Source organism: Meleagris gallopavo, chromosome 14 (genome assembly GCF_905368555.1).
Source record: "Meleagris gallopavo chromosome 14, MGAL_WU_HG_1.1, whole genome shotgun sequence".
NCBI lineage: Eukaryota > Metazoa > Chordata > Aves > Galliformes > Phasianidae > Meleagris > Meleagris gallopavo.
This window is the reverse complement of record NC_139417.1, coordinates 419595-446739: the sequence shown is the minus strand read 5'-3', so window position 1 is coordinate 446739 and position 27145 is coordinate 419595. Positions and strand designations below refer to the sequence as shown.

General features: G+C 51.7%; 2 protein-coding genes across 5 annotated transcripts in view; one reads left to right on the top strand and one right to left on the bottom strand.

Annotated features, from left to right (window-relative positions):
• Positions 1-27145, top strand: part of MAPKAPK3 (MAPK activated protein kinase 3) — a 113644-nt gene that overhangs the window by 50599 nt on the left and 35900 nt on the right. For 2 of the 3 annotated variants that reach the window (XR_014886276.1, XM_085235571.1), the window contains exon 1: positions 21249-21473. Coding sequence is in view for 2 of the 3 variants with exons in the window: in XM_085235571.1 (XP_085091697.1) it covers positions 21249-21473 (225 nt within the window). In the remaining variant the exon portion in view is untranslated. Of the gene's footprint in view, positions 1-21156; positions 21474-27145 lie in introns of those variants that run through there. The other variant, XM_085235570.1, reaches the window with a different exon arrangement.
• On the bottom strand, positions 6932-13662 carry CISH (cytokine inducible SH2 containing protein). Of its 2 annotated transcripts, XM_019619940.3 has the most exons (4): positions 13305-13662; positions 11188-11331; positions 10049-10275; positions 6932-9894 (listed from the first exon to the last, which is right to left on the bottom strand). In XM_019619940.3, the coding sequence occupies exons 3-4, from the start codon at positions 10194-10196 to the stop codon at positions 9392-9394; spliced, it is 651 nt and encodes a 216-aa protein (XP_019475485.1). In that variant the 5' UTR covers positions 10197-10275; positions 11188-11331; positions 13305-13662; the 3' UTR covers positions 6932-9391. The 2 variants fall into 2 exon arrangements, with proteins under 2 accessions (XP_019475485.1, XP_085091698.1); XM_085235572.1 differs by lacking the exon at positions 11188-11331.

The window sequence follows — 27145 nt, the reverse complement described above, 5'->3', positions numbered from 1 at the left end:
ACTGGGAGCAGAAAGGAAGAGAGACATGAGCACAGCTCCTGTCGCTTCTGTTAGCCACCACGGAAGAGACGCACGCTCAGCCCTCGTCTCCTCAGGCCTTTGGTTCTTGCATCCACAGCAGATGCTTGCAGCAGCCATGGAGAGGACACACAGAGTCCTCACAGAATCACAGAATGGCCAGCGTTGGAAGGGACCTCAAGGATCGTGAATCTCCAACCCCCTGCCACATGCAGGGCACCAGCCTCCCCATTTAATACTAGACCAGGCTGCCCAGGACCTTGAATCTGGCCTTGAACATCTCCAGGGACGGGGGCATCCACAACCTCTCTGGGCAGCCTGACATTGCTGCCCAAAGAACAAAAGAGGAAACTTATCTGCCAGTTTTCCCAGTGTTCCCTGAATGTGTACATTGTTCCACTGAGAGAGATTACAGCTGCTCTACAGCTGCAAAAAAAAAAGAAAGAAAAAAGTGACTAGAATTCGAACATCAGATTTCATTTTATTTTTAACCCCTATACTTCCCTATGCAGATTGCTGATGCCTTTCCATTCTGCTATACTGCCTATATTGCTTCAGCTCTGTATGGGTTTGCTCATATCCCAGTGCCTTTTCTTTTTTAGAAAAATAACACAGCTATGGTTCTTCCTGGATAGGGAGCCAGCTGAGAAGTTTGTGTCCATACAGATTCCTACCACGTTTCTTGTTGATTATTGACTAAACCAGAACAGATGTTCATCTCGGAATGCATGCTGATCCCATGATTCAGCAGCTGGTTCTGCTTTTCCTCCGTCTTATACCACAGCATGTATATCTCATTTAGTTTCCTTTCCTTTTGCATCAAAATGCTGTCTCTGGAAGGTGGAAGCTACATGAGAAATCGGTGTTCTCAGTGGGCTTTAATCACTGGCTGCATCCAAAAGAGCACTGCACTGCTGATTAAACCAGCCTCAGGAATGCTTAAGGGCAAGTGTGAAAAAAACAAATTTCTTTTTACTTTGATTTCCTGAAGTATTGCCTCTTGAAGTGTCCTCCTTCGAAAGCAAACACAGTGAAACAATAAGGCACAGGAAATACTTTTATCTCTGTAGCTGGTCAAGGTAAACCCTATGAGGAGTGTTGACCTCTGCTAGCTACGTCATCTCATATTTGTTGGGTTGGCACATGAGATAGCTGGCTACCTGGAATCAGCCAGTAACACATTCCCTTCTCATTAACTCATTTGTTTGTCAGTAACTTCAGGGAGAGCTTTGAGAACTTTCAGTTTCTGCTCCTGGAAGAATTAGTGACGATGGGTATATGTATAGCAAGAACTAGTAGTAGGATGTGTAGCAAGTACTGAAAGCCTTTGGGGTTTTTGATCCACCTGAGCAACAGGCAGAAGAGCAATGCTGTTGCTGCTGGCAGAGTGAGAAGAGAGGAGTAAGAAACAGCCTCTTTGACAGGTGCCTCTTTCCCTTGCCCCAAGTGTAAGAAGAGAATGTTTTGGCTGTCAGGAAAAGGGTTGTCCTTGGGTTGAGGAGCTTGTTGACAGGAGTACTGCTTTTCTTTCAGAGTTCCTCTGGGAAGAGCTGTTCTGGAGGAGATGGTCATTACAGAGATGCTGGGCCCAAAGGAAAATGTAACCCATGGGCAAGGCAGGAGGTGCTGGGGATGGAGAGAGGTAGGCAGAATTGTGAACAGGCCAGGACAGCAGCAGTGAAACACTCTGCTTTGTGTCATCAGGGTGCCCTAGCTGGAAAGGAAAAAGCTCAGCGTCTCACGGTGTACCAGACTCAATGGCTTTTGCAGCAGTGTTTCCCTGCTAACTTAGCAACCAAACCCTTTTTCCCTGCTAGCTTTCGGATCCCAAGCATAGAGGCGCTGTGACATTTGCACACTGTGCTTGGATCTGCTGTGTGTTCATCCCCCGAGTCAGCAGCCTGGCAGGTCACAGCAACCCCAGAGAGTTCGGTCAGCAGGAAAAGGTTTTGCATTTGTAGGGAAGCCTTCAATCTCCGGAGTTCTCGGGAAGGAAAGCAATAGAGGGGCCCCACGTTGGCCCCAGCTGCTGTCCGCTCAGCTGATGCAGCACTCCTGCAGGGTTGTGCTCCTTCCAAAGCTGCCCACTGCCTCTCAGCTTTCATAGTGCAGGGCTGGGGGAAAGTTTGTAGGAGGGTCAACTGCACAGAGTCTTAGGAGAATAGGAGCACTGTAAAACCAAAGATTTTGAAGAGAAGGAGGTATTTTCAAAACGTAGCAGAGATTTTCAACAAAGTTCCCTGGAAATAATCCTAGGTCAAGTTTAGGCTTTTTCAAATTCACATTTTAATCATAAAGCTCCTTTTATGAGTACTTAGCCATTCCAGGCGTGTGCAAACACATAGCATGTACACTGTGCAACATGTTTCTTCAGAATATTTAAAGGCTTGGAAGTAGTGATTTGAACTCTGCCTCTGCAGCATTTGGCAATGACTGCTATGACATTTGCATGATGGGAAGAACTGTCGCCAAGTTGGGTAACTTCTGACAAGTATAAACACAGCTCTGCCTTCCATAAACTAGATTTCAAACCATATTGCTGTTCTGAGGAAGAGAAAGTCTTGACATTAAAGAATATGCTGTCCTGCTGATCAGCTCATAAATCTCTCTGTTGGTGTGTGCTGAGCGAGTTTGTGAAGAATAAACAGCAAGAGATGGTGGGATGGGATTGAGCCAGATGAGATGGGATGGGGCAGTATGGGATGATGTGGGAAGGGATGAGGATGGGATGGGATGGGATGGGATGGGATGGGATGGGATGGGATGGGATGGGATGGGATGGGATGGGATGGGATGGGATGGGATAGAATGGGCACTCCCAGAGCTTGGTGCTGTGTCTTATTGTCACTTTGTCAAAAACATAACTCAAATATGTTGTCTAGGAGTTGCCATCACCAAAAGCTTGGAGTTAGCCACTGTGAAAGGAGATCGCTGAAATGGGTCCAGTTTTGTCTGTCTGGTTTTCCATGGACTAATGGTTAGATCCAAACTGGAGCTGCAGGGTTACTGATTGATATAGTTGCAGGTGAATTCAGGAGAAGCCAGAAGTTAATTGTATAACGAGTTTTCTTTCTGCTTTCCAGGAATAAACACTTGGGCTGGGATTTGTGCACAGTGATAGGGCATTGTGAGGAGGAAGGCTTTCCTTGTATGACATAAACTGCTCTTCTGTGTTGTTTCCTGTACAATGCCTTCCTCTAATGCCATACTACACCAGAGATTAAACCCTTTTCTGTAAAACCTAGAGTATTAAATGGACCAAATTCAGCCCTGGAGTAAGTGGACTCCTGTTGCACCCCATGAGAAGCGAACCTGGATTTAGCCCATTTTGTGTTGCAGGTTTCACAGGCAGGGTCATCAGTCAGAGCAGCACTTTGCCAAGAGCTGCAGTCAGGATTGCTGCAGCACCTCCTGGATCCAGGCAGTCCATGGCTGGGCTGTGCAGGCTGCCAGGCTGCAGGCCAAGACATTCGAGCCCTGGCTGGGCTCCACCACTGGGATTTGGTTGACCAACTCATCTCAGGTCCTTCTGTCTGGCAAAGTAATATCAGAAATTTCTGAGAAAATACCACACCTCACGTCTCTGATTATATGTTTGAGCAAGCTAATACTTCAGTAGCCAATATTGTTTCAGGGTTTTATTGTTGCTGTAGTTGCGTGGTGTACAATAGAGCAAATGCCTTTTCAGAGTAGAGCAGTCATTTAATACGCATTTTTACAATAATTGGCATCATATTCATATTCATAACTCAAATTTGAGCTGCTGCAAAGTACGCAAAGTACAGTTATACAACAGTTAGGAAGCAAAGGCACTTCAGGAAAATACCTTGCCAATTAGAGCTGAGAAAGAAGAGTAGAAGAGTGCTCCTGTTCCCAAAAGGAAAGCTCTTTTCTACAAACCTGGCATGCTCTGTCAGATGGAAGCAGTCACAATAGGTCCCTCTTCTTCTGGGATGAGCTACTTGCTCTGCCAGCTGCTTTTTACTGTACCTGAGCTACTCAGATGGTGTTTTTGAAGGAATGCATGATCAGTTTCTCATGGAGCTGACTTGAAGCCCTGCAAAGTGTCTCCCACTGCAACCAATACCAGAGGATTAGGAGAGTGTGAGGACTGAACCCTGGTGATTTGCAGTAAAATTTTCCTTTTTCATCAAGTTTTGTCTTCATTTTTAACAAATACCAGCTGAAATGCTGAAGCTTTGTTGTAAACACACAGAGATGTGGTGGGTGCACCATCCCTGGAGACTTTGAAGGCCAGGCTGGACCAGGCTCTGAGCAACCGAATGGAGCTGTGCACGTTCCTGCTCATTGCAAGGGAGTTGGACTAGATGACCTTTAAAGATCCTTTCCAACTCCAAGGATTCTATGATTCTATTCCTATCCCTTTCAGAACCAATAAGCCCTCCAAATGATTGCATTAAGATCCAAATTGTGTTTTCCTTACAGGAACCTTTTTCATAGTTTCCTTCTGGAGTGTGTTGCCCAGACAGATAGTGAAACTGTAGGAATGACTTTCCTTTGGTCAGGTCTACATTTTGCCTTTCAGTGACGTCCTCTAAACAATATACTCTTTTTTTTTTTTTTTTCCCAATTGAAAAACAAACAAACCCTAATTCTTGCTAAAATGTTTGTATACAGTCACCAGTCTATGCCATACCACTACTAAGAGCCCCTAAGCTGGTTTTGTTCCTAACCCTATTTGTCATTTTCCTTCAGGCCAGTTTTTGCTGTATGCAGAGGTGATGACGGCCGCCTGGCTGATGCTGCAGCGCCAGGCTCACCCCCCAGAGCTGCTTCCCCTGCTCACTGAGCAGCATGTAACACAAGCCACGCAACCACTGTGCGTTGGAGCAACGTAAGTGGAGCATCAAAGTGGGGCTCACACGAGGCAGCATTAACCCCATAGGTGCACTTTCTCAGACAGTGCTTTGCCCCATGCTGCAACCCTGTGGTGGTCAGAGGGCTGGGATGCAACGTTCATCCTTCCAGGAGCACTGCACATGTTCCAGCAGCACCGGCAGGGGATGAAGGAGGGCCATGATTAAGTGGATCCAGGCAGATTTGAACATGAGAGCATGGCTGGACAGAGAAGAAGAGTCACACATCCACTGCCCAGTTAATTTTAATTATAATATCTGTACTTGCATAGGTAATGGATGAGATGAGACCGACAGTGGAATTTGGACTGGAAGTGCCATGTAATAATATGACTGCTGTAACACACCTGACTGTGTCTGTCGTAAGAGGCTGAAACACACTCCGTTCCTTGCTAGCTCATCTGCCCTGGGTGAAGGGAAGTCATGCTCCTGGATCTGTGGAGAGGAGAGGGACTTTAGCAAATCTGAGAGGAAAGGATCATGTGCACATCAGCGGGTTATTTTCCCCTTCCACGAGTTGCTGTTTTAAAATGCTGATTATTTAAGGCAGAAAATGTTACCATATGTGCTGCAGGGTATTTCTGCTCTGGCAGGAGCCGTGGTAGCGTGGCTTTGGTCATGGACTGGGCTTTCTGTTCCCTATTGTGTCAGTCTGATTCTCAAGGAAGGCTCTATGTCCATGTGTCTCTCTGCAATCAGAAACTGCAGAATGAGAGAGTTCAGCCCAGCTATCCTACAGTGCCTCAGCAAACTGACAGGTGTCCCCAGGAGAGGTGCTGCGTGGTATTTCAGCTGCAGTGTGGGTCAGCCGGTGTTTCCATAAATGCTCCCGTACTGTGGATCTCCACTGTAAAACATGAGGTCAGTTCACATGAAGGTTTGGGACAGGAGTTCTCAGAATGCGAACTTGTTTGCTCTCAGGAAACGTGCTGAAGATACAGGAGTGGGAGTCATTAAGACAATGTGTGATTGCTGTGCTGTGCTGGCTTGACTCATGCCCATCACTTCTGCGGAAAGGGAACAGCAGGGTTTTGTGTTTGCAGCTGTGGGAAAAGTTTAGCCCAGCTTAGATAACAAGGAAAGTACTTAGCAATATATCAGTATTTCCCAGGGTTTTCCAAGTTCCCTTTTGAAAATGGATGCAGCTTTTCTTTTATTTTTGTTTTTCCACTTTTTCAGTATTTTACTCCTTCTACATCCCTTTTCTTTTTTCCCATAAACAGGAGGGATGTGTTTGTTTTTAACAACTTAACCCTAAGCAGAACATTCCATTGCCAGTTTCCTGGCTGGTGTGCAATGGAAACCCATTGGTGAAGGTCTGAAATGTTGATTGCTGGTGTGTGGCAGCGCCATGACCAGCACAGAAAGATCAGCGGGTGCTTAGGAACACCTTCCAGCACAACGCCAAGCCTTGGAACTGGTGCATTAGGATAAAGGAAGGGTCTAATTGAGATTGTGGGTTTCTTTTTCTGAGCATGTTTTGATTTCTGTTCCCGTGGGAGATGCCAGCAGAGGGTTCCCTGGTGTGCGGCCCACGTCTGCCCACAGTGGGGCACATGGGGTGGCCTCAGGACAAGGGCAGGAAGCTGGAGCCATCAGCCTTCATCCAGAGCGGGTTTGTGCTTTCTGAGCTCCTCTTTCAACACCCCCATGAGCAGAATTTTTCTTTGAGGCCAATGTCAAGCCCGCTGTAAACAAGTTACCAAACTTCCAGCTACGTTCCATCTCCTTTCCCCTAGATTGTAATGGTTTTCTATGGCACACAGAAGCAATACAAAAATCATCCCTTTCTTTTTCTACATCCTTAAACAACGTTCCTCCAGCCCTTGGTGAAGTGGGACTCAGGGTCTGCTGCTGCCTGGCTGTATGCAGTGGAACCCAGGCCATGCTGCTGAAACTGCTGACAGCTCTGAAGGGCTTTCCCTTCTGGCTGTTTAAAAGAAATGGGCAAGACTGCCCAGCCTCCCCAGGGAGGATCTCTGTGACTAGCAAAGGCACTCATCCATCTGGATCTCACCAAAGATTTACACGCTGAGTGGCTTTAAAATATATTTAAAACGTTTATTGAAAATCCAAGTCAAGTGAATTTTAACAAACTGTTCATGATAGAAGAAACTGACTTTTGGAGTAACTGTATTGTTTATTCCTTGTATTGCAGTAGCACCTAGAGAACCCTATTGTGCTAGATGTGGTACAGACAACAGAGGTGGTCCCTGCCCAGATGAGCTTACAGCCCCCAGCTCAGCACCTGCTGGCGGTTAACCAGCCCTTCGTTCTCCTTACTTAGCTGCACTCTCCAGGGGCAATGAGGTCAAACCTTCAAGCTTGGTTTCCCCATTACCCCAGCAGAGGAAAGATCAAGTAGGTAGGAGGTTTCGGAGAGCTGAATGACTTGCCCGTTCCCGCTGTACGTTTCTCAGACTGAGTTGTAATGTGTGCTGTACAGGCCTCGGCTGTGGCTAAGCCATGTGGGCTTCCTGAGATCACTGCTGCTCCTGGCAGAGCTGTGGTTTCCTTGTTCCCAGTGTCCTCAGGCAGAGAGGTGTTTGGATAAAAGGAAGCCTTGACAGTGGTTTTATGTTTTATGTTATTTAAAAAAAAAAAGTTTTTGTTTTGCCTTTTAAGTTCTCATTCAGTGCCTCCCCATGGATGCTGCCATATGGGGCAAAGTGGAAGGGTACAATAAAAAGCCAACCTGACATCACACACTGCCAATCATTGAAGTATCAAAAACAAAGCTTGCAAGAGCACAAACCTGTATAAATGTGGGGAGGAAAAAAAAAGGACACAGACCTGAGCACATTGGAGCATCCTGGCCCTTTGGGCAACTTAGGGTGGAAGAAACTCCACCTGTTTTTTGAGCTTGTCTCCTGGGTCACTGTCCCATCCTTTCTCACCTCCCCTTTCAGTTCTCAGAGATAGTTGGCATTTATCTCTAATAATTCACAGAGCCTCAGAGAGGTCCAGGGAGGGATGAGCGAGGAACTCTTCACATTGCTTCAAGTTTGACAAAGTTATAGAGTCTTATAGGAGCAAAAGAAGCAACAATTTCTCTAGTCCTGTGTATAGAGCCTCGAGTTTGATGTAGCTCTTACAGATTGGGAGGAAATGGGATTGTGGAATGAAGGAGAAGGGGCTCATTTGAGGGCAGAGCCCAGCTGCCCTAAGCCTCCTTGCAAAGAGCTGCGGAGAGCCACTGTGCCTCATTCAAAGGGGCATGAAAGGGGTGGGCTCCAAGAAGTAAACCCAGAGTAGAACGTCTATTTAAAGATAACAAACATGCAAGTCTGAGAAAGGGGGAAGAGAGGTCTGGATCTTGGCAGAGAAATAAGTTACATGTGGTTTCAAGCTCACGCTAGAACACGGTTCTGATGGGAGCCACATGGCTCGGGAATGGCACTGGCAGCTGCAGAGCAGCTAGCAACACGGCACGGTGTGAGCGGGGCAGAAGGACGGCTCTTCCTGCTGAGCTGCGTGTCACTTGTTACCCCCCCAATAAATAAATAAATAGCCTGAAGCCGTGCAGCCCTGGCGCAGCTCAGCAGGGCTGTCCCCAAACCTGGTCAGGGAGGCGCCGTTCGGAACGGGGCTCACAACACCACCCCGCGCCAGCTGCCCTGCCAGCAAGTCCCTCTGCCTTCAGGTGGGAGAGCTGGCTTTGTGGTTACTGGTTTTGTCACTAATGTCCTTCTGAGATGCAGAGGATGGCAGAATGGGATGAGCACTCCCTGGCAAAAGCTCAGTATCCAGAAGTTCTGCTCGGAATTCTCGAGGAAGAAGGGCTTCCTCCAGCAGTACCCCCAGGGCACAGCGTGCGTCTCTGGGGTGGGCGCAAGCTGCCCCAATGTGCTCTGAGGTTACAATGCTCAGCCTCTGCAGCTGGGAGAGAAAATCCTCCTTCCCTGCATTGCTGGGTCTGGGTGCAGCCAGCAGAGCACCACAGCCCAGGAGTCTGCAGGAGTTTGGATGTGGATGGCGGGGACCTGCTGCAGGCACAGGCTCAGAGAGGCACCACATGGGTGCAGATCCACATCCAAATTCCCACAGGTTTTTGGCTGCCAGTTGGCTGGGAGCCTTTAGTTCTACCTCAAAAAGAAACAAAACAAAACAAACAAACAAAAAAAAACAATAAAGTAAAAGGTGCATTTAAAATATCATGAGGAGAGAAACTGCCATGGAAATAAATAGCGAAAATAACAAGGTGAACATCTGTGTCACAGCAACTCTGAATTCAAGTAGTGTGCACATGCCTACAGCACTTTCTCACGGCCGCCATTGGTTCGGCCTGAGGACCAGAGCTCAGGTGGTGCCCAGGTGTTGGGACAGCCAGCTCCTCCCTGCTGGAATGGACGTGGAGAGATGGGGGGAGGAGGGCAGTGCAGTCTGTGCAGACAGTCAGAGCCGTGCAGTTCCCACCTGGCGCCCATGGGACAAGGGCACGCCAAGTTGTCTCGCCCTGCTCCCACCCATCGTGCCCGAGAGGTGGCAGCCATGCCTCAGAGCTGGAAGGGGTATTGCTTCAGGTAGTCCCCCATCCGCCAGGGCAGTGGCAGCCGCTCCACCTTGGTCGTGCAGCGGTTGATGCGCAGCCGGCAGAGGTGCTGCAGGCTGGGGATGCTGTCCCGGCGGCCCAGCGGCCGGAGGAGCTTTAGGTGCACAGCCGCTACCGCCACCTCCTTCTGCACGGGGGGCAGCGGGGCCGGCGGTGGGTAGGGCGCCTCGCTCTTGCTTTCTGTCGTGCAGGATGTGACGTAGTGCTGGATGAGGCTGACCACGTCCGGGAAGGCCAGGATGCGGGGCTTGGACAAGTAGTTGGAGTCCAGGCGGAACTTGCTGTCAGCGTACTCGATGCGCACGTTGGTGGGACCGCGGTTGGTCTTGACCGAGAGTGTGAACAGGTAGCTGGGGTGTGTGCTGTCCCGCACCAGAAAGGTACCCTCGGGCATCTTCTGCAGGTGCTGCTTGGCCTCGCTGGCTGTGATGGAGCCCCAGTACCAGCCTGGAAAAGCACCCAGAGAGCACTCATTAGGGAAGGAGCATGCCAGAGGGGCACCAGTGGGCTGGGGCTGGGACCTGCAGGGCCGGAGCTGGCCGGAGCCGCATGCATGCCGCACGAGAACACCCCACAGCCTGTACCCCAGGCCAGCTCTTACCGGACTCCCGCAGATAGGAGAAGGTCTTTGCGATGCAGAGGAGGTCCTCCTCGGGGTCTCGTGTCTGAGGTGCGCTGCCATCTGGCTCCGGTGCTGCGAAGGTGGGCGCAGGCTCTTCTGGGAAGGCTGGAACCGGGAGGGGCTGCATGATGTGCTCCGTCAGATCCTCTGCGATGCCGCGCAGCGACAGCCTTTGGATCTTCTCCTCTGCCAGCAAGGGGTGAGGTCTGAAACAAAGGGCACAGCGTGCTACTTCTCTTGGCTGTGAAGGGCTGCTCGGTGTGTGCTCCCTTGTGCTACAGTGTGCTGTGTTCTACAAGCAGACTGCAATAACATCACATTTCACACTGAGATCGGCACATGGGAATCATAGAATCACAGCACAGTTGGATTGGAAAGGACCTTCCAGCCATCCCAGCTCCACCCCTGCCATGGGCTGGCTGCCCCCAGCTCAGGCTGCCCAGAGCCCCTGCATGGCCTGGGGCACCTCCAGGAATGGCACCCACAGCTCTGGAAGGAAAGACATGGCTGAAAATGAACCCTAAGGAACAGGGGAGACATCAGCCTATTTCACCATGGAAAAGGTGCTCTGTCTGCAATACAGGTTGATGTGAAAACACCTTTGGTTTTAGATGTTGGCTTTTAATGGGTAGTTTCAGAGGCAATGAGCTTCATAGCAGCTTTCCAGCTTCATTGTTACACGCTGGAGCATTTCTGCATCTGTCAGTGACTCTTAGTCATTTACTGTACTATAATTAGAAGCAGAATTGAGAATTGCTTGGGTTGTGTCCTACCCGCTTTCTACTTAAACAACCCTGATCCAAAATGTGCTGCTAGAGCTAAGGGCAAGCTGCTCGGGTGGCAGAGCGATGGGAATCCCGGATTCAGCCAAACCCCTGCACCACACAGAGCCTGGCACTCAAGGGCACACCGGGGACACTGGTGTGATCACCAGCCCTGGATGATCACTGCAGGACACCACGGGGCTCTGAGCACCATGCCCAGGGCACAGCTCTACTCCCCAGCAAAATCCCTGCCCTCTGTCCCATCCCTGGGCTCGCTGCCCCACTCCATGTCACACATTGTGCCCCCACGTGCTCAAGGCGTTCAGAACAAAAGGTGAATGGGGCTGTCCCTACCCTGCAGAACCCACGGGGACCGCAGAGGTGGCCGCGCTGCTCTGGCAGCCCTGCAGCTATGGTGTTTTCCCTCTCGTTGGCTCCTTCTGTGCCTTCGCTGAACTATGGCCCCTCAGGGATGGACGTGGACGTTCTGTGAGGTGGCTGCTGGGGACAGGAGCGGGAATCAGAAGGGGTTGGGGAGGAAAGTAGGCTGGGCAGAGTCTGACAGCAATTTCTCCATGATTTAAGAGTGAGCACCTATCAGTGCCATCAGCCTACGCTTCTAACAGAACAGTGCTGGTGTGGGTAATGGCTGTGTGAAACCAGTGGTAGCAATCCACCTACAAAGGGAGATGACACTTGGCCACGTGAGATGTGGCAAACCCCCACCATCCTGCAGCACTTTAGAAAAGAGCATTCTTCCAGCAACGTGTCAAGCAGGCTATCTGCTGCCTTGCAGGGCATGTGACTCTAATTCCGTCATTCCTATCTATGGAGGCAGCCCCTATCTCCCCCAGGCCCCGTGCCACAGGGATGCTCTCTGTATCTCGCAGCGCACTGAGCGCTCGCTCTTCCTGGTGCCAGCTGCTGGCGCGTGGCTTCCCCCAGGCATCCCCCAAACTGTGGCTGCAGGAGAAGGGGTGCTACTCCTAAAGCCCTGTGGCCGTCCTCCTCTGTGTGCTCTCCCAAACACACATCTGCCTGCATTCCCAGGAAGGGACATTCTCTGCTCTCCCTTCCCTACAGACCAGGCACTGATTGCATGGTGCCCGGCTGGGAGCTACCCGTATCTCTGCCACCCCACACCTGTGTGTACCACTGCCCCAGTTCCAGACCTCCCCACTAATTTCTCCTGGAAGCTTTTCTGGCCCGCCAGTTCTGACTACGAGGAAAACTTTCTTTTGTCCCTAACATGGAACCATACTGGGGTTGTTTTTTTTCTTTTTCTACTCCCATCTCCTTCCCCCTGCCTTATTCCTTTGGAAGGGAGTTTGGAAGGGAGCTCAGAGCGGCTCGCTGGGACCAAGGAGGGGAGGGTTTAAATCCTCCCGGTAAGCTGCTCTATAAGGAAGATGATGGCACAGAGCAGATGTGAGCAGGGAGAGCGGCTCCGACACTGGAGGGACGGCAGAGGGACAGGGCAGCGGCCGCCGGCAGCGATGTGCGGAGCGCTGCGGGAGGGTCTGCGGGGAAGGAGCCGCGGGAGCGGGCACGGAGCGCTCGGCCCTGCGTGGGGACGGGGGGAAATGCTTGGAAATAAGCGCTTGTAGGAAAGAAAGCGAGGAGAGGAATGCGGGTGGCGGGCACGAGTGCTGCGCCGGGCGGGAAACTAATGTAGAAAAGTAACGTATGGGGACCGGAGAGGAGCGGCGACGGAACGTCTCCATGCGCCGGCCCTGAGCGTGTCCCAGCGCCCTGGGAAGGAGAGTTCAGAGAACAGATCCTCCGCTCAAGGCTGTGGTCGGCTCTGCAGTTACTTCCCTACTTGGTGAAACTCGGGAAGACGGTGCGACGCAGCGCAGGGACGGACTGCGGGGCCGCCGGGCGGATCAGGGCTGCGGAAGCGCCCACGGGCGGGGGGATCCGGACGGTACCGGGGCACTGAGCGCGGGGCTGCGCGCGGGGAGCTGCGGTGCGCCAGAGGGTTTCTGGTGCGGGTGCTCCGGGCTGAGCGGTGAATGCGCTTTTCCGGGGCGGTGGGAGCCGCAGCGCCGCACTGAGAGAAAAGAGGAGCGAGGGGAGAGCCGGGGAGGCAGCGGGGAGGTGTCGGTAAGCGAGAGCTCCGCAGGCCCTCGGAGCAGAGCGCTGGGAAAGCGTGAGCGGGGCACGAGGAGTGGAGAGCGAGCGCTGCCCCGGGACCTCCGCGCCCACCCGTCCCCACCGGCTGACCGCGCTGCGTGAGGGCGCGTCCCAACCGCGCGGCACAGAAAGGCGGTGGGGAAGGAAGGCGCAGCGGTTCGGCACGGCGATGTTCTCAGCGGCGCACAACGCTCCAGGGCTGCAGTGCTCCCGGTGCGGACCGGGTCCCGTCCGTGCCCCACGGCCGCTTTGTACCGATTTGTCCTCCTCCTCCCCCCCGGCCCCGAAGCAGCGAACCCCTCGCGGTTCTCAGCAGCGGAAAGCGCGGCACTTACCCCGGGACGCAGAGGATCATGTCACTCCCGGGCCAGGGGAAGAGCATCAGGGCCTCGGCAGGGGCAGCGCCCGTCCTCCCCGCTGTGCCTGGCCGCGCTGTGCCCCGTCCCGCACTCCGGAGGCGGCGGCGGAGCGGCGCGGTCCGATCCTCCCGTGGGGCGCCCTTAGAAACAAGCGTTCGGGGCGCTCGGCGTCAATAATAAATAGACGTGAAGGAATAAATACGGTCCCCGCGAGCGCTGGGGAGAGACGCGCGTCTCGGCCCGGCTGCACAAGTACTGAGACTCGGCGAGAAAAAAAACCCGCTAAGTAATCTTTTGTTTGCCCCTTTTAATCTGTTCCAGGAAGCGAGGGATTCCTGGAATCGCATTGTATTCGCATCACTCTTCCGATAGCAGCCACGCGAGGAGAAAGAAAAAAAAAGCGGCAGGTATAAATAGCGGCGCGGCGCCGTGATGTCAGCGCGGGGCCGGGCGGGGCCGCTCGGGGCGTTGGGCGCTCGGCTCGGCTCGGCTCGGCCCGGCCCGGCCCGGCCCGGCTCGGCTCGGCTCGGCTCGGCTCGGCTCGGCTCGGCTCGGCTCGGCTTGGCTCGGCTCGGCTCGGCTCGGCTCGGCTCGGAGCCTCGCGGCGGCGCTCGGCGCACTTCGCGGAAACGCCTTTGATCCATTTCCAAGAACTTTCCAGGAACGCGGGGCCGCCGCTCCCGCCGCTGCCAATGGGCGCCGCCGCCGCCCGCCGCATGCGCGGGGCTCCGCCCGGACCGAGCGCTGCGATCCCCGCTGTGCCCCGCGTGGCGGTGCGGCTACGCCGGGGCTGCTCCGAAAGTAATGCCTCTCATTTCATTCTATCGGCCCGCGGCAGCGGAGGCGAATGGCGGTGGGATGGAGGTAGAGGTTGAACCTTTCCGCCGATATCCCGTGACATTTCGTTGCTCTGTGACAGATGGCAGCGGAGGGGCATTCTGACAAAATAGCGTCGTGACATGGAAGGGAGTAGGGAGCATAGGGATGGCAGTGGTCACCTCTGCTGGTGAAGGTTGTTACCACGAAGACTGTTAATCATCGCCGGTGAAAATGCATAGCTAACGGTGGTGGTGGCTGTGTTGAAATAATTGTGTTTTGTAGCTGAGAAGTTGATCTGTTATAGCGTTATTGTGTTCGTTGTGTTTGTTTTCTTTTCCACGAAATTACAGGAGGGATTACATTCGGAGCGACAGAAATTAAGCACTCAGAATGGCCCGCATTTGTAGTTTTTTACCCAGGCAAAGCTGGGCGATGCAGACCTCACGACCTTCCGGGCCTATCAAAGCCTTTATTTTTCAACACATCGGCTCCATTCTCCTCCTGCCCCCGGCGTCCCCCCTGACCGGAGGCGAAGGGCCGCAGGGCAGCCGCCGGGCACGGGGGGCAGCGGAGCCGCGGCGGGCTGGGCCGGGCTCAGAGCGGCTCCCGCAGACGAAACGTCCCGCTCCGGCACGGAGCCGCGCTCATCTGTCCCTCCGCGTGCGGTGCCGGCACGGGCTGCGGGGAGAGGGAGGGTCCCCTCGTACCTAACGCGGCCTCTTCTACGGCCTCTTCTACAACCTCGCGCCGAGCCGCAGCACCGCGCCGCGCTCCGAGCCTTCTGCGCCCGTGCGTCCCATCGGCGGAATCGGGCTCCACCTGGCGACGGCCTTCGGGCGCGGGCGGCGCTGCTGGCGGAGGGGCAGAGCTGCGGGGCAGCGCTATGTCCCCGCGTTGGGCGGCGGCTTTGCGCGGCCGTCCCCGGCGCTCTGCGGCATCGCAGCACCACCCGCTGGGCTGCGGCTCCCCGCGGCTGACGGCTGCCGCTCTGCCCCTGCGCTGGGATCTCTTTCGGTGAGAGATTAATTCATTGTGCTCCGCTGCAACAGAAAATGAAGCACCATCTCCTGGCAAGAGTTGGGAGGATTTATGATACTTTTGATTCGTGGTACTTCTAAGGAAAAGCAAAAACAAAAACGAAAACGCTTTGCTTTTCTTCTCTCTGCTGAAATAAGAATCATAGAATCATAGAATGACCTGGGTTGGAAGGGACCCCAAGGATCATCTAGTTCCAATTCCTCGCTGCAGGCAGGACCATGAGCCTCCATATCTAATACTAGAGCAGGGTGCCCAGGGCTCCATCCAACCTGCCCACATGGTGCCCATGTGTCCCTCTGAGATGCCCTTTGGCCTGAAACACCCCCAGTGAGTGCCTGTAACACAGCTGCTGGCATTGAGTACAGCTCTCAGATCCATTGCATCTCCCTGCAGTGCCGTGAGGACGGAGTGCTGAGGACCCCCAGGCATCAGGGCACAGTGTGATGTAGGATACGGGTGGCCTTGATACAGCAGTGGGTTTGGGGCTGGAATTTGTAACTTATAGAAACCATATTATGACTTCCTCTCTTTTTCCTCCTTTTTATTTTTTTCTGTTTGTTTTGTTTTGCTTTGCTGAGTCTGTGGCAAATACCTACAAAGCAGAAGTGAAGGACAGGTGCACGGGCCGTGATTCAGAGTGCAGCACACACCACAGCCCAACCTAGCGGTCATACAGCAGCTTCCATTTCCTGCTGTGCATCACCAGAGCTTTCTGCAGAGCTTCCCTTCCTGCCATGGCACAGACACAGTGCTTTCTGAAGAACTTCCTCAGAAATGCAGAAAGGATGCTGTGGCCTCACTTCCAGACTGATAGCCCAGAGCAGCCTCTGCCCGGGGACATCTATATAATGCACCCAGGGGAGGCAGTGTTTCAGAAAAACGTGTCACTGCATTTTCAGTTGCTGGTGGCATTTTCCTTATTGCAGTTGATACTGATTTCCTTGAGACATTGCTATGTGAGGACCGACTCTGGCCCAAATCTCTTTTGTCTGAGATAAACTCAGATGACTGCAGCATTCGGGTACGTATCGTTTTCCCAAAGCACGCCGTCCCCAAGGATTTGGTGACCCCAGATTTCCCAGCTCTCCACCTGACAGCAAACTGAGATGTTTCATATCACTTCATTTTTGTTGAGAAATGAGATATTTCACAGTCTGAACTGGCTTTGACACGTGGTATTGCTGACACTGAATTGCTGCAGTGTAGGAAAAAGGCAGCATAAAATACTCGATGAGAGGGCCAAAATTAACCTTAATCACCCAAAGTAAGGGTATTTGAGCCATAAAGCTCTCTCTGTGCAGAGTGAGTAGCTGTGATACCAGGAGCAGCAACTCCAGCTGTGTGCTAGCTGGAACACTGAGGTGGCTGCTGTCTCACTACTCAATGCAAGATTGGGGCCTCAAGATCAGGGAAAGTCCAAACCAATCCCTGATTTGAGATTTTCCCTGATAAACTCTGCTCCCACTGTGGGGCAAGGCAGACAAGCTGAGCTACTGAATTCCCTCTCAAAACAAGGGTGGGTTGGTTTGTTTTTTGGTTTTTTTTTGTGTGTGTGTGTGCCCGTGTGTGTGTGAAGGCAATTCAGTGGTATAATAGGAAGGGGTGGAGCCTGCTTGCACCTGTCTTAGATCACATTGAAGGCCTAATAGCCCCCTGGGGAGGGATCTGTGGTTGGAGATTCCTCCTTGGAGGTCTTTTCTGTGAGCCTGGGTCTTCGGAGGTAGATGAGCATCTTTACTTCTCCTTTGAAATCCTATTTCATCCACATTAGTCCCTTTGTTTTTACACTTCACAGAATCACAGAATCACAGAATTGTAGGGGTTGGAAGGGACCTCCAAAGATCATCGAGACCAACCCCCCTGCTAAAGCAGGTTCCCTACACCAGGTCGCACAGGCAGGCGTCCAGGCGAGACTTGAATATCTCCAGAGAAGGAGACTCCACAACCTCCTGGGCAGCCTGTTCCAGTGCTCCGTCACCTCACCGTGAAGAAGTTCTTACGCACATTCGTGCGAAACTTCCTATGCTGCAGCTTATGTCCGTTTCCCCTCGTCCTGTCTCCACGTACCACTGAAAAGAGACTGGCCTCACCGCTATGGCCACCACACCTCAGATATTTATAAACCTGGATCAGGTCCCCTCTCAGTCTTCTTTTCTCAAGGCTAAACAGACCCAGTTCACTCAGCCTTTCTTCATAGGGGAGATGCTCCAGGCCCTTCACCATCTTTGTGGCCCTCCGCTGGACTCTTTCCAAGAGATCCCTGTCTTTTTTGTACTGGGGAGTCCAGAACTGGACACAGTACTCCAGATGAGGCCTCACAAGGGCAGAGTAGAGGGGGAGGATCACCTCCCTCGACCTGCTGGACACGCTCTTCTTAATGCACCCCTGAATGCCATTGGCCTTTTTGGCCACGAGGGCACACTGCTGGCTCATGGCCAACCTGTCGTCCACCAGGACGCCCAGGTCCCTCTCTGCAGAGCTCCTCTCCAGCAGCTCATCCCCCAGCCTGTATTGGTGCATGCAATTATTCCTCCCTAGGTGTAAGACCCTACACTTGCTTTTGTTGAACCTCATCCGGTTTCTTACTGCCCAGCTCTCCAGCCTGTCCAGGTCTCGCTGAATGGCAGCACAGCCTTCAGGCGTGTCAGCCAATCCTCCCAACTTCGTATCATCAGCAAACTTGCTGAGGGTGGCCACTATCCCCTCATCAAGGTCATTGATGAAGATGTTGAACAAGACCGGACCTAGCACAGACCCCTGGGGGACACCACTGGTTACAGGTCTCCAGCCAGACTCTGCACCACCAACGACGACCCTCTGCGCTCTGCCAGTCAGCCAGTTCTCAACCCACCTCACTGTCCACTCATCTATCCCACACTTCCTCAGCTTTGTTATAAGGATGTCGTGGGAGACAGTATCAAATGCCTTTCTAAAATCAAGGTAGATTACATCTACCGCTCTTCCCCCATCCACCCAGCATGTGACAGCATCATAGAAGGCCACCAAGTTGGTCGAGCACGACCTCCCCTTGGTGAACCCATGCTGACTACTCCTGATAACCTCCTTTTCTCCCAGTTGTCTGGAGATGGTATCCAGCACAAGCTGTTCCATCACCTTTCCAGGGACAGAGGTGAGGCTGACAGGCCTATAATTACCCGGATCTTCCTTCTTGCCCTTTTTGAAGACCAGAGTGACATTGGCTATCCTCCAGTCTTCAGGGACCTCCCCTGTTGTCCAAGACCTCTCAAAAATGATGGAGAGCGGTTCGGCAATGACCTCTGCCAGCTCCCTCAGCACACGTGGATGCACCCCATCAGGTCCCATGGACTTGTGGACCTTAGTACTGCCTAGGCACTCACGCACGTCCTCTTTCCTGACTAAAAGGAAGTCTCCCATTCCCCAGACCCTCTCCCTAACCTCCAGGGTGTGGGATTCCTCCGGGAGAGCCTTTTCACTGCAGACGGAAGTAAAGAAGGCATTCAGTATCTCTGCCTTCTCAGCATCCCCCATTACGAGGACCCCCCCCTCACTTAGTAAGGGGCCCACATTCTCTCTAGTTTTCCTTTTGCTGTTAACATACTTGAAGAAGCCTTTTTTATTATCCTTTATCACTTTAGCTAGATTCAATTCCAGACGGGCTTTAGCCTTCCTCGTTGCATCCCTGCAGGCCCTGACTACATTCCTATATTCTTCCCAAGTGGTCAGGCCCTTTTTCCACATTTCATGGACCTTCTTCTTTCCTTTGAGCTTGCGCATGAACTCCTTGCTCATCCACAAAGGTCTCCTGCCACCTTTTCCCGATTTCTTGCTCACAGGGACGCACCGATCCTGAGCTTGGAAGAAGAGCTGTTTAAATGCTGACCAGCTCTCAGAGGCCCCCTTACCTTCTAACACCCGAGCCCACGGGATAGCTCCAAGTAGGTCCCGGAAGAGATCGAAGTTGGCTCTCCTAAAGTCCAGGGTAGCAATCCTACTTATTGCTTTGCTTCTTCCACTCAGGATCTTGAACTCCACCATCTCATGATCACTACAACCCAAACTGCCCCCAACCTTTACTTCCTTAACAAGTCCATCCCTGTTGGTGAGAATAAGGTCCAGTAACATCCCTCCCCGCGTCGGTTCCTCCACCACCTGCATCAGAAAGTTGTCTTCAACGCACTGCAAGAACCGTCTGGACCGTGCGTGCCTGGCCATGTTGGTTGTCCAGCAAATACTTCTGTATTGTCCTTCCATTGCATTAATCTTTCTGATTGTAACAGTCAGTCATTGCTGTTGGGTGCTTTTGGTAAAAACAGGATTAATATTTAATGTGCAGTTTTAGAGATTTTTGTGAGGATGATAAAATTTAGTGCCACAGCAGGCTCTTAGCGTGTAACAATACTGTGGTTGTTTTTAAGTTCAAAAAGCAAACATCCATAAATAAATAACATTTTCCTTCTGACTGGAAGCTGTCCCTGGCACTGCCAGTCCTGGGAGGCACAGCAGGGGGAACTGGGATCCTTTTGTTCAGAGGAGGCTCAGGAGAGACCTCAAACATCTCCCTGGATGGAGGTTGTAGTGTGGTGGGGGTTGGCCTCTTCTCCCAGGTAACAGTGATGGGACGAGAGGGAACAGCCTCAAGTTGTGCTGGGGAGGTCCCTGCTGGATACGAGGAAGAGTTTCTGCAGAAGAGTGGTTGAGCTCTAGCACAGTTGTCTGGGGAGCTGGGGGAGTCGGTGTCCGTGGTGGTGTTCCAGAAGCATGGGGATGTGGCACTGAGGGACAGGGGGAGGTGGGGTGGATGGTGGGACTTAGTGATCTTAGAGGTCTTTGCCAATCATAATGATTCTAGGATGCTATGCTTCTCCCTGGCACAGCAGTACATCTTGTGCCCAGACAACCTATCCCACCTATAAAAAGACCACAAGAAAGAAGGGAATTTGTTTGCTCTTACAGCGAGACCCCGGGGCAGGAAAGGCTTTGTCAGAGTTTCAGGTGGGTGGAGTTAGCAGGGGCCATTATCGGCCAGCCCTGTACGGCTCATCCGTGCACGGAGGACGCGGCGCTGCGGGCCGGGCCCGGGCCCGGCCCCGGCCCCGTCGGTGCCCTCGGAGCGCGACGAGCCCCGCGCCGTGCGTTGTCGCGGTCGCTCCTCTGGGCACCGCCGCACGGGCGCGCTGCGGCACCACCCGCGGCCGTCACGGCAGCCGCGCCTCCCCGCGGCTTCTTTCTCTTATTTCCGTCCCCCTTCCCCCTCGTTTTTGTTTTGTTTTGTTTTTCCCACCTTCTTCGTGTTCCATCAGCTGCCGCTGCCCCCCGCGAGCCGCGGAGCGCTCTGGGGCATCCCCGGGCACCGCCGTCGCCCGCGAGTGCCTCAGGTCACCTCCACAAAGCACAGCCCCCAGCCCGACTCCTGATCCCCCCAGGGTCGAGCCGCCGCCCGCCCGCGGTGCTCCCTTCGGGCCGGGGCCTCCCCTCGGCGCGGGAGGCGGTGCGCACCTGCCCGGGGCGGACCCAGGCAGCGCCCGCCCTCCGGGACTCCGCGCCGGGAAGCGTCGGCCAGGGCTGCGCCGCCACGGGCAGGTAACGTCCTCCGGCGGGGCCCGAAGCCCCGGGCCGCGTCACCTCGCGAGGCGGGACGAGCGCCGATCCGGGGCGCGGCGCCCCTCGCGTCTCCCTTCCCCCAACCTCGCTCCGCCGAGGGCCGCAGGTGGGGGCTGCCGGCGCGGCGCTGGATGCGGGGAGGCCGCCGGGGGTTATCGGCGCGAAACAAACATTGTAAGCGCGGGGCTCCGCCGAGGACTTTGGTCCGAGCTGTGGCACGGGCGCGTGCTGCGGCGGGGCAGAAAGTTCTGGGCGTGGGCTGAGAGCTGTGGGGCGGGGGCTGAGCGCTCCACGAGCGCCTCTCCGCCGCTGGTGGAGTCGGGCGGCCCGCGAGGGGCGGCGGGCGGTTCGCTCACGGCGGTGGGCGCTGACTCCCGTTTGTGTCCAGGACTCGATGGCGAGCGCTGTGTGAGCGGGCTGAGCGCGCCGCGGGACGGAGCAGCCGGTGGGCGTCGCGGTGGCCACGGGCTGTCGCCTGCTATGGAAAGCGATGGAGGAGAGCGGGAATCCCAGCCCGAGAGCCACGTGGAGAGCAGGAGTGGCGTGAAGCCCGTGCCCGGGGGAGCGGCCCACGTCAAGCTAGAGATAAAGAAACACGCCGTCACGGATGACTACAAGCTGTCCAAGCGGGTGCTGGGGTTAGGAATCAACGGCAAAGTACTGGAGTGCTTCCACAAGGAGACGGGGCAGAAGTGTGCTCTGAAGGTATGTGGGCTATCCCTTTTACCTTGGGGCTTTGGAGGCTGCGGTTCACTTAACGCCCTGTTACGCTCCTGTTTTGCCGTTGACGTTTCACAAGGAGAGCTGCGTGGTGAGGGATCCCAGCCTGGAGATGCTCACACTGCTTGTGGGATAGCAGCCCGCCTGTGAGTCTTTCCCAGAATATTTCACGTGAGTGTTGAGGAGAACGTCACCAGTGGCAAAAGCCTCGTGTTTGTATCTAAGAGACAAAGCAGGGAAGAGGACATCTGGGTGTGTGCTGTGAGGGAGCGTGCTGAATTCTGAATGGATGCGTTATGCAACACTGGGGAAGGAAGCTGCTTTGCGTCTCTGCAATTCAATAGGCCCGAGCTGGGAATGATTTAGCTGCTCATTGGTCTTTAGGCTGTCTTCTCTCTGAAGACCTTTTGCAGGGCTCTGCTCGCTGTCATAGGTGCATGACTTTGGAAGGATCCCTCGTGGTGTTGGAAGGGTGCTTCCACTTTCCTCTGTTATTCTCCTCTTTATCTTTGCAATCTGTTTCCTGAAGGGCACCGCCTGGGCGAGCACAGGTAATGCCAGCACTGGCAAGTAGCTGTGAACTGGAAATGAGTATTTGTAGTGATAAACACGAGTTAAGTACACAGACCGTTAACTCAGGAACATTAAACTCACTTGCCTTTTAGCTTGTAACCTCGAGGTTTCCTTGATGATTTTAGACCATGTGGTTAAAAACCCAACAAAAAGTAACTGGCGCAAATGCAAACCAGGTTGGTGCTGTACAGCAGGACTGAAAACAGCTGAAGCAAATGTTGTGAAAATGATGTGGGAGTGTTGCTAAGTTCTTGCTGGGGTTTACCCGATTAGTGAAGGTGTTTTTGGGGTGCATCTCTATTTCTTAAGCCTTGATCTGCATCTGGTGGCAGCAGGACGACAGCTGGAAGCCAAGGGCTGTGCATGACCTTACCTCAGTCACTTGAGAGCTGCTGTGCAGCACAGTCCTTGCGGTCTGGTGGCAGTGATTGGAAATACCTGGTAGCTTTGTCTATTAAAAAAAAAAAAAAAAAAATTGAATAGATGAACTAGAAAAACTTGTCATAACGTGCTGATTAATGGCCATGTTTCCAGTGCTCTCATTTTTTTTTTTTTTATCGCTGTTTCTGTGTTCTCTGCACATACCTGACTCACAGGCATTTATCATGGAGGAAAATAGAAGTTCTGGCAAACAGAGTGGGCAGTGCTGGGGCTTTGCACCTGCCCGAGGCTTGTGACTCTGAGGTGCAGTTCCTCATTTGGATCCTTCCACCTAAATATTCTGCGCCAAGTGAGTTAAATTGAGGTGCTTTCAATGTGATTTTCATGCTCGGGGTGCTGTGATGAGGGATAGCATACCTTCTGTTAATACAGAAGCTGTTTTACTCTTTTAGAAGAGTTCAGTGGATTTTCTATTTGGTATACACCATCCAAAGGTTTATATGGAAGTATTTTAAGACAAATTGCCATTTGAGAGCACAATCCAGTGGAAATAGGGGTGTTCCACAGCTCTGGAATCAGAGAGGAAATATGTTCCCATTCTGTACAGTGCTTTAATTTGGTACTCAGAGCTGGGGAGAGGGAGAGGAGGAGCAAAGCTGCAGTGCTGGGCGGAGAGGAGGAATCTGTACTAGGTCCTCTGATCCTGGCTTCCATTTAGCACAGATTGGCTGTTGTTGTTATTTTGTTTTCATAACTTTTAAAAGATATGGAAAGCCAGAGCACGAACCTCCAAGCAGGGGCTTTGTCAGTGATGTTCAATACTGCTGAAATGGTTACATGCGCGTCGTGCTCCCAACTGTGCAGTGTGTGTGCTTTCCTTCCAAAATGGGCAGAAATATTAAGATCTTTGGGAGTTCTCTAGGGAGTTTAAATGGCAGATAATACTTCACCGCATACATGTATTTCTCATTGTTGTGAACTTAAGTGCAGGAAAAAAAGTTAAATATGCCATTAAGTAATATTGCCAGCAGTCCAGAGAGAACCCGCTATTCTCTCCAAAGATGGTCTAATGAGAAGATTACCCAACAAGGAAGGATAAAACCTTCCTTGGTTAATTGGAAAGCACTTGGTTAATTGGAAAGGATGTAAAATCTTTTTTGAGGTCCCGGATGAAGGCTTTCAGAGAAGTTTGCCCATTGCTTCTTGTGAAACCTCGACTAGGCTCATAGCATTCCCCTGTACCAGGCGGGACTTCACAACACGTGATCTGGTCAGAACACTTACTAAATTAGAAAGAAAACCTGGAAGAATGGTTTTTCAGAGGCAACTTGTGTGGTTGTGTGTAGGGATGGCAGAGCCATGGTGCTCTGGCCTTGCCACTGCTTGTGCTAATGGGTGCACTGACATCCAGCTGTAGGAATGGGAAGTGAAGGTTGCTGCAGTCTGATCTCACAGGTGGAGAGAATGGACAGACTGGGCTGCAAGTTGAGCAGGAGGAAAAAAACATACTGGGTGATTTTTTTTTTTTAATACACTCCCTGGAGGCTGTTTGTGTAGTATCCATTGGTATCTGTATTTGTGGAGAAATAATTCAGGTGAGGGGGAGCTCGCTGGAACCTGCTCCTGGGGAGAGAAACGCATCGTTCCTGCTGCTGGAGATGGAGTATGATAGTCTGTTCCCCTTCACACCACGCTTGTCCATTAAAGAAGCTTCTGACTTGGCAGATGGCACTGCTTTCTGCCTGCAGGTTTTCTTTTACGTGGGAACAAAGCCAGCGCAGCCGGGATCTGGATAGAAATTACTCAATGGAAGGAATTTTAACTGAGATACTTGAGAGGAAAGAGCTCAAACAGGCAAAAATGTTCCTTCCCAGGGCCATGTGTCAGTCCAGCTCTACACGCTGTAATGGGAGGTCCCTGTTGTCAGCTTTCATCTGTTCCCATAATCGGAGCTAGTTAGAATGTCGGTAATCACTTTAATGCAGGAAAATTCAGGACAGCCTCTCTGAGATCCTGCAATATTCCATGGCTTAGCTTCCTCTGCTCAGCATTGAGATTTGCCACGCACTTTTAAAATGTGTTGTCAGCTTTGTTCGGTTAGACTGAAATGCCACACGCGTTGCTGTCCTGCTGCAGAAAACCTAAGCTGGTTACTGTCACAGGCACAGGGACATTTTGGCTGAGCAGTGCTGTTTCCAAACAGAGCATGCTGTGCTTCAGAAGGACAGGAGCATAAACAAAGTGGGTCTGCAGGACCAGGAATGGCCTTCCAGAGGGCAGCTGTATTTTTATCTCTTCCTTGCAAATAGAAAACATCAAGTCTCTTTCCATTGCCGATTCAGAAGTGGCAGCCAAGTGAAATGTAGTCACCTTTATTTCTAGCTTTCCTTTGCCTGCCTTCTCCTTTCTGTTCACTTTATCTTGTGGGGTTATACAGTGTAACCTCTGCTGCTTTCCTGCTGTCCCCAACCTGAGTGTTCTATGCTGTTCCTCCCTCTGGGAGAGGGGGCAGATCCCAGTGGTGGGCTGCCTGCCAGCATCACTGCAGCTCCTGTCACTTGCCTTCCCATGAAGAACATCCAGCACTTCATTCTTTCCTGGTTCTATTCCCTCACTTCTTTATCTTTATTTGTACAGTCACACCAGGCGGTGTCAAAGTAATATTTCAATACATTTGACCTACCTTATTTTAAAGAAAGGCGGTAGAGACGGCTCTGACAGAGTTGGGATCAAGAAGGGAGAGCTAGAGACTGTTCTGCTGTTGAAGCATTGGCACATTCTGCATCTGCCCTTTCCAGAGTCTGGTGGATGGTTCAGGATGTGAAATGTTATATGTTGTTGGCATGCTATTCAGCTTCAGTAAAAAGATTTTGCTGCCTTCCAGAGGAAGAAAAGGAAGGACTGTCTGGACACAGCAGCAAAGCAAAGATCTTTGGAGCTTCAGGAAAACAAAGTAGGTTGTTTTAGGAGTACTTCAGTCTTTTTTGCTAGGAGAACTCTCATGAGTAACAGAGTAACAGTTGCAGAAGGGCTTCTTCCCTAATACAGCGTACACACCATACAATGTGAGTGCCTTGCAGTCGTCTGAGGCTTTCAGGCTAAGGCTCAGCGTGTAGAAGCAGACCTGCTGGCTCATGGGTCTTATCCTCGAGGACAAATAGCAGTGAGTGAAGCAGTGACCTGCCTCGTGGAAAATGTCTGTGCTGGTGAGCACCAACTACAGCATATGTGATTGGCTATTTGAAGGCAAATAGGTGAAGCCCGCTCGTTAAACAAAACAAAAAGCAAACACAAAAATGAACAGGCTCTTTGTCTTTAAGCTTCAAGGAACTTTTAGTGAATGATATAAATGATGATAATAGAGTAGGAGTCTCTACTACAATCCACATGAGTATTAGCATAATGTTGTACTCAGGCAAGAATTGGTAACAGAAATTTTGCACGAGATCGTTATCAGGCATAGGACTACACAGAGGGATGTGGGTCTGCTTTCCAGAGTGGAATTGCTATGGAGGATTATAGCTGTTCTGCATCACCTTAATTCCATTTACTCTTGGGCTGTGTTTCTGCCTCTCACTTAATTTTCCTGTTTCTGATTAAGTTAAATAGCACTGTATCACATAAGTTAATTGCTGGATTGTCTGTTGTCAGCTTGTATCCCCTGAAGTCAGCTCAGGGTTGCTCACTAACAGGAGACTTCACAGTCGAAGTATTTGTTTTGCAAGTTACTGTAATAAATGGTACTTCTAAAACTCCCCACTCATTGCCTCAAATAAGATGATCAAGGAAGAGAATGCGGTGATTGAGAAGGCAATGCACATGGGGAAAGTGGAAGTTCTTTTAGGCTGATTGATTTTTAGATTAGGAAATGTTAACAAGCATCTTGGATGCTATGGATTGCATTTTTAGAGGAGAAAATTATGCCAGATCAGGAATGAACCATTTCAATGTTCTTAGAACAAGGAATGCTGTACTAAGCTACAGCTGTGATGGGAATTCAGGAGAGCCAAGTGTAATTGTTGGTTAGGCTTTGTGTGGGGTGCAGGAGCTCTTGCTTTGCAGGAGCGATGGTGCATTTCAGGAGGAAATTAGCATGCTAAGTGATGTTTTTCTGTAGTTCCCTCTTACCTACCATGTTTCCTGCAGCCTATTTTTACTGGTTTATCTCATGCTACAGTAAATTCAGTGTCAGTAACACAGCTGAGTATGAGTAATAAACTCCAGGAGCTATGTGTTGGTAGATCAAAGACAGATATGGTGTAGAATATGAGTTCAGAAAAGTTCCTGTTGAACGGCAGTCCCCAGTGTATGGAGGAGTACCTAAAATATGGATAGCATGAGACTGGGCCTCGAGTCTTATCCTTTGGTGCCAATCTTGGTAGGCATTACGTAAATATGCATAAAATACCTAAAATAACATTCAGTCGATTAAAAAGTGGGTCATTGCTGCTGCAAGAATTGTTTTTAAACCAGTGAGTCATCCAAGGCTTGAGCCTGTCAGGCCTGAGTCTTTGTGCGCTTTTGGGTCAGACTGGCACCTTCCAGAGTGCCAGTTGACTAGAGATTTTAGAAAAGGTAGACGTCATCAATTTACTATGACAATCTTCCATTCTTGACTGCTCTTCTTCCTTATTTGAAAAACAGCAAATACTTTTTTTTTTTTAATATATATATGTGTGTGTGTGTGTGTGTGTGTGTGTGTG

Excerpts from the sequence above, each read along its gene's own strand:
- CISH (XM_085235572.1), bottom strand. The coding sequence starts at position 13,351 with ATGCTCTTCCCCTGGCCCGGGAGTGACATGATCCTCTGCGTCCCGGG. Across the intron at positions 10,276-13,304 it reads ATGATCCTCTGCGTCCCGGG|ACCTCACCCCTTGCTGGCAG; the intron begins GTAAGTGCCGCG and ends CCTTTGTTTCAG. Across the intron at positions 9,895-10,048 it reads CTCCTATCTGCGGGAGTCCG|GCTGGTACTGGGGCTCCATC; the intron begins GTAAGAGCTGGC and ends GTGCTTTTCCAG.